The sequence below is a fragment of the Vombatus ursinus genome, unplaced genomic scaffold (genome assembly GCF_900497805.2).
Source record: "Vombatus ursinus unplaced genomic scaffold, bare-nosed wombat genome assembly UNPS02014177.1, whole genome shotgun sequence".
NCBI lineage: Eukaryota > Metazoa > Chordata > Mammalia > Diprotodontia > Vombatidae > Vombatus > Vombatus ursinus.
Genome location: NW_020953955.1, coordinates 913067 through 918754, shown reverse-complemented (window position 1 = coordinate 918754; position 5688 = coordinate 913067). Strand labels below are relative to the sequence as shown.

Genomic DNA, 5688 nt, shown 5'->3' with positions numbered 1-5688 from the left:
AGCCAAACTGGCTGTCTCTCTTTTCTTTACATGCATCATGTTGTTTCCTGTCTCCATGATTTTGTATGGGCCATTTCCCCATGCCTGGAATTCATTCTTTCTTCCCCTCTAACTCCCAGGATCTCTCTTTCTTCAAGACACTGCTGCTGAACCACCTCCAATAGGGAGCCTTTCCTGTGCCCTCCCCCAGCTCCTAGTATCCTCCTCCTAACTATCTTGTGTTTACTTTCTGTTTACTCTATTTTTATTCTGCATGTATTTACATATGTACACAGATTCTCCCTGATGGAATGTAAAGTTATTGACAGAAGGGATTGTTTCATTCTTTGTATCCCCAGTGCCTAGTATAGTGCCTGGCACATAGTGGGCACTTAATTAATACTTGTTGGTTGATTGACAATAGCATCTACATCAAAAGAATGATGGGAGTTAGTCCATTGTAAACAGTGACACTATGGAAAAGTGAGCCGCTGCTGCTGTTGGCTCTCTCAAGCATAGTTCCCCTAATCCACCTATATTTTACATTGGTTTTCTCTATCACCTTCGGAAAATTCCATGTGCTGAATTCATTTCCTCACAGACACTTTGCCTATTCTGCCTCCTTACTCCAATTATCTTCTCATGCTTCTATTTCTACATGATGTTCACATTAATCTTGCAATGTTTCTTCATATGCCAATTCCACAGATTTCACTCTATGACCCTCTTTAGCTTTCTTTTCTAATACTGCCATTCCATTTTCCTTATTCCCATCCTTTAAGAAAAATTTTCTTCTTGGAAATACTTTCCTATTCTGGTGTCCCTCTTCAGCATCAGTGCCCTTCCTCCCCATTATTCCTTCCACTACTTCAGGTGATGCTTAAAATAGGCCACTGGATTTAAGCACATGATATCAAAGCTTCAAGGAAGATGAGAGAGTATATGGCACATTTGATATTGAGGAGCAATTCTCCCTACAGCAACCCAGACAAATAGCCATCCCACCTTTACTGGTGGACCTCTCATGAGGAAGAACTTGCTACCTCCTGAGACAGCCCATTGCGTTGTTGGATCACTATCACGGTTCATACATTTCACCCAGCGTCAACACTGAGCTTGCCCTGTTGCATCTTCCACCAATTGCTCCTAGTTCTTCCGTCTAGGGCCAAGCATAACAAGTCTGATCCCCCTTCCCCATGCTAGCCCTTCAAATACTTGTCAATGATTATGATGCAGCCCCCAGAATAGTCTCTTGGCTAAGTTAATCATCTCCAGCTCTTTCAACTAATCCATGTATGACATGATCTTGAGGCCCTCCACCATCCTGTTTTGCCATCTTACAAACACTCCCCAACTAATCAAAATCTCCCTAAAACAAGATGCCCAGAACTCAGCACAACGTTCCATATGTCATCTGACGAGCGCAAAGTACAGCAAGATTGTCAACTCCTTAAGTCCTGACTACTTTCCTTTGCTTTTAAATAAATTTGTCCTGATGCCTTTTGTTTTTGCATTGCCTAGATTTCCCCTCACATCTCTGTCTGAGAGAGCCATCCAAGGCAATACAGACTAAAGAAAAAAAAAGAAAATTAGGACAGAAAGAGAAAAAATCAGCAAAACTGATTAATGCATCCAAAATCTGAAATTATATACAGAGTTCTACACCTGTGAATCAGAACCTCTGCTGGCTATTCGCGCCTCCCCTATCCACCATCATGTATTTGGAAAGTTTATTTTTGTTTAATTAAAATATAAGACCTTATTTATTTTATTACATTCATCTCAATGTTCTGACCTGTTGAAATCTTTTGAAAGCTTGATTCTATTATTTAGTGTGTTTCCTATCAATTCCTAGCTTTCTCATATCCTCTCCAGACTTCTCTTTTTCAGGTTAAGACATTCCCACTTCCTTCACTGGATCTTTTTATGCTATAGTCTCCCTTCCTCTAACTCACCTTATTCCCCAGAAGCACTTTCTTATCCTTCTAGTAGTTGAATAATAGGAATTAGAAATTAAAGCACATTCCTGTCTTTTCCATTACCAAACACAGTACATGAACTGCCTTTGATCTCCATGGGCCATATTATTCCATCAGACTGTGGAGAAGGTCCACAGGTCTAGGAGTTCTGGGCCTACAGACAAGAAGACCTTAGTTTGATTTCTGAATCTACTGTGAATATTTAGCCTAACAAAACTTCAGTCTTGAAGGGCTGCCCTTTTTTGGGAGATAAATTAGACTTGTTCTGCTTGGCTCCAGAGGACAGAATGAGGAAAAATGGGTAACAATTGTCAAGGGGTAGACTTGTCTATATAATGAAAAATGTCCTAACAATCAGAGGTATATCAATGTGCTGCATTGAAAGCTAATGAATTCTCCTTCAATAAAAGTTTTCAAGTGGAAGCTGAGTAATGTCTTAATAGGGATATTGTAGAGGAGATTGCTGCCCAGGGTTGTACTAGCTGGCTTCTGAGGTCCTTTCCAGCCCTGAAAGACTCTGTTTTTGCCACTCAGTAGCAGCACGACCTTGGACACACGTCACTTTCCATCACTTGATCTCAGCTTCTTCTTGTGTAGAATGGGTGGGTACAATTGAACTCATAATGAAGAAATGCCTTATGAACAATAACACTTATAGGGATGTGAGCAAGGATGTATTTCTTGTAATATCGTACTGATTTCTTTTTTAATCATAATTTTCAGGTACTCTGACTATTCTTATATTATTTCTCCTTGATCTGTTCTCCAGATTGGTTGTTTTTCTGATGAAATGCTTCACTTTCTCTTCTATTATTCCATTCTTCCAATTTTGTTTTATGATTTTAGTGTCTTAGAATATCATTAGCTTCCCCTTGCCCAATTCTAGTTTTCAAGGAATTCTTTTCTTCCTTAAGTTTTGGATTCTCTGTTTCCAGGTGGTTGACTTTCTTTACATAATTTTCTTGATTTTCTTGGAGTGCTCTTATTTTTTTTCTAATTTTTCCTTGATCTCTCTTATTTGATTTTAAAAGTCCTTTTTAAGTTCTATTTTTGTGCTTGGGACCATTTGACATTTCTCATTGAAAGAGGAGGTTCTTTTGTAGCTCCATTATCTTCCTCTAAATATGAACCCAGATTTTCTATATCCGCATAGTAATTATCTATGATTGGGTTCTTTCTCCTTTGCCTACTTATTTTTATTTATTTATTGTTTTATTTTGTTTTTAGCAGCTATTACTGTAATCAAGTCATAATCCTGAGAAATGTGGAATGATGCCCCAAGTCTCAGGTCCTTCTTACTTTCTTATTTCCTAAGGTCTGTCTCAGAGCCCAACCTTGGGCTCCCCTCTTCACTCCTAAGCCATGGCTAGTGCCCCCAGCCACACTGTCCTGCAAATGATCATGCTCCCTATGGTCCCTCCAGTGGCTACAAACTACACCTCTCCTCTCTGCCCTGGAACTGAAACCAGAGACTCTGCTCTCCTGAAAATGCCCAGAGCCAACAGGTCCTCAGCCCCTTCACTATTACACTCACCAGTTATGTGCTAGGTCCTTCTCCCCTGCAGTCACAGCTGGGATGTGTCTGGTCAGCACAGTTGTGCTTGGCATCCCTTGACAGTGGAAGGTCTGTCAATCTTTTCTTATTCAGTCTTCAGACCCCCACACTGTATGGGAGATGAAAGTTTCTAAGGCTGAGGCTACCTCTCAACCCAGCTGCCCCCAGGGTTTGTTGCTGGTTGATTCTGCAGAGTCAGCCTACAGGTGTTTGCATTTCACTCAGACCAAACCTCTGCCCCTGGAGGTCAGGTCTTTCCTGCAGTCTCCTCAAATTATCTTAAGAGGACAACTCTTTTACTCCATGTTTATTTCTGCTACTCTGAAGTGATGTTCTGTCTTTTTTGTAGATGAAATTTGGAAAGCCAAAAGTTTTCTAACCTACTCCGCCATCCACCAAGAATTCGCTCTTACATTTGTTTTTAAAGTGACATTCTAATGTAGGGTAGGATCACTTTGAGGGGAAAAAAGGTTATCTCACTGGAAGAATGTACTATGATCTCTGACTACTCCATAAAAGCCATATTATCCAGATCTCCTATCTGGCTAGTATCAAAATTTTAGTCACTGGTATTAGCATGAAATAGGAGGAAATGAAAGAAGGAAATATTTATTAAGTTACTATTTTGTGCCAAGCACTGAGCTAAGCACTTTACAAATATCTCATTTGATTCTCACAACTCTAGGAAGTAGGGACTGTTATTATGCCCATTTTACAGTTGAGGAAACTGAGACTAAGAGAGGTTAAGTGACTTGCTCAGAGTTCTCCCAGCTAGTAAGTGTCTGAGGCTAGATTTGAACTCAGGTCTTCCTGACTCCAGGCCCAGTCCTCTCTTTACTGTAGCACCTAGTTGCTGAAAGCATTAACCCTATGTATCCAAGTCTATTAAATGATAGAAAACTTCCAATGGTTTTCTTTCTTAATCCATTGTTTCCCTCAGGCCTCTGACCATGGGAGATATGTATGAAAGAAACCAAACCACCGTCTCTGAATTCCTCCTTCTGGGACTTTCTGAAGATCTTGAGCAACAGCAACTTCTCTTTGTCCTCTTTCTGGGCATGTACTTGGTGACAATGGTTGGTAATCTGCTCATCATCCTGGCCATCAGTCTGGACTCTTGCCTTCACACCCCCATGTATATCTTCCTTGCTAACTTGTCCTTGGCTGACATTTCCTCCATCTCTACCTCAGTCCCCAAGATGCTGGCAAACATCCAGACCAAGAGTCAATCCATCTCCTTTGGGGCATGTGTCACACAGATGTATTTTTCCATTGTGTTTGTTGTCATTGACAACTTCCTCTTGGGGGTGATGGCCTATGACCGATTTATGGCTATCTGTTACCCTTTGAGCTATGTCACAGTCATGAGACCCAGACTCTGTACTCTGCTGATGGCCACCTCCTGGGTTCTCAGCAACCTTGTTGCCCTGACTCACACCCTTCTGCTGGCTCAGTTGACCTTCTGCAATGCCAATACCATCCCTCACTTTTTCTGTGACCTGGCCCCTCTGCTCCACCTTTCCTGCTCAAATACAGTCATTAATCAACTAGTCATGTTCATCCTAGGTTCATCTGTTATTGCGGTTCCTTTTGGGCTTATCTTCTTTTCTTACATCTGCATTGTCTTCACTGTCCTGAAAATCTCATCTGCTGAGGGAAAATGGAAAGCCTTCTCAACTTGTGGCTCCCACCTTTCAGTGGTGACACTCTTCTATGGGACAATCATTGGAGTTTATTTCCTGCCCTCCTCTGCCCAGTCAGTCAACAATGAGAAGATTGGAGCTGTGCTCTTTACTGTGGTAACCCCCATGATGAATCCCTTTATTTACAGCTTAAGGAATAAGGACATTAAAGGAGCCCTAAAGAAACTCATCGACAAGAAAATATTTTCTATGTGAGGTCCTGGGACCTGGATTTTCCCTACTATCTTGTTAGTGACTCTGTCCAAGCCATTAGGGAGATACATGGGGTTCACCTGTTACCTGACTGAAATCTCTTCAACCTTCTCTTTTACCACTCCATGCCTGAGGGGACTTCTTAATTGTTATCACTTTGGGTGTATAACACTTTTCCCCTCTTATGTTCCCTACCCAAGGCCTCCTAGTGGTGAAAAGAGGCTTAGATCAATTGACTATTGATTAACAAATACAGCAAACATTTTAAGGCACTCATGGG

General features: G+C 41.2%; 1 protein-coding gene across 1 annotated transcript; it reads left to right on the top strand.

The window, feature by feature from the left end:
• The first annotated feature begins 4463 nt into the window (after positions 1-4463).
• LOC114041736 (olfactory receptor 1S1-like) lies at positions 4464-5411 on the top strand. Its single transcript, XM_027860341.1, has one exon. It carries the CDS (start codon positions 4464-4466, stop codon positions 5409-5411), a length of 948 nt encoding a protein of 315 aa, XP_027716142.1.
• Positions 5412-5688: the final 277 nt, after the last annotated feature.

What these genes read in the sequence shown, in the direction of transcription:
- LOC114041736 (XM_027860341.1), top strand. Translation starts at nt 4,464, where the DNA reads ATGGGAGATATGTATGAAAGAAACCAAACCACCGTCTCTGAATTCCTC.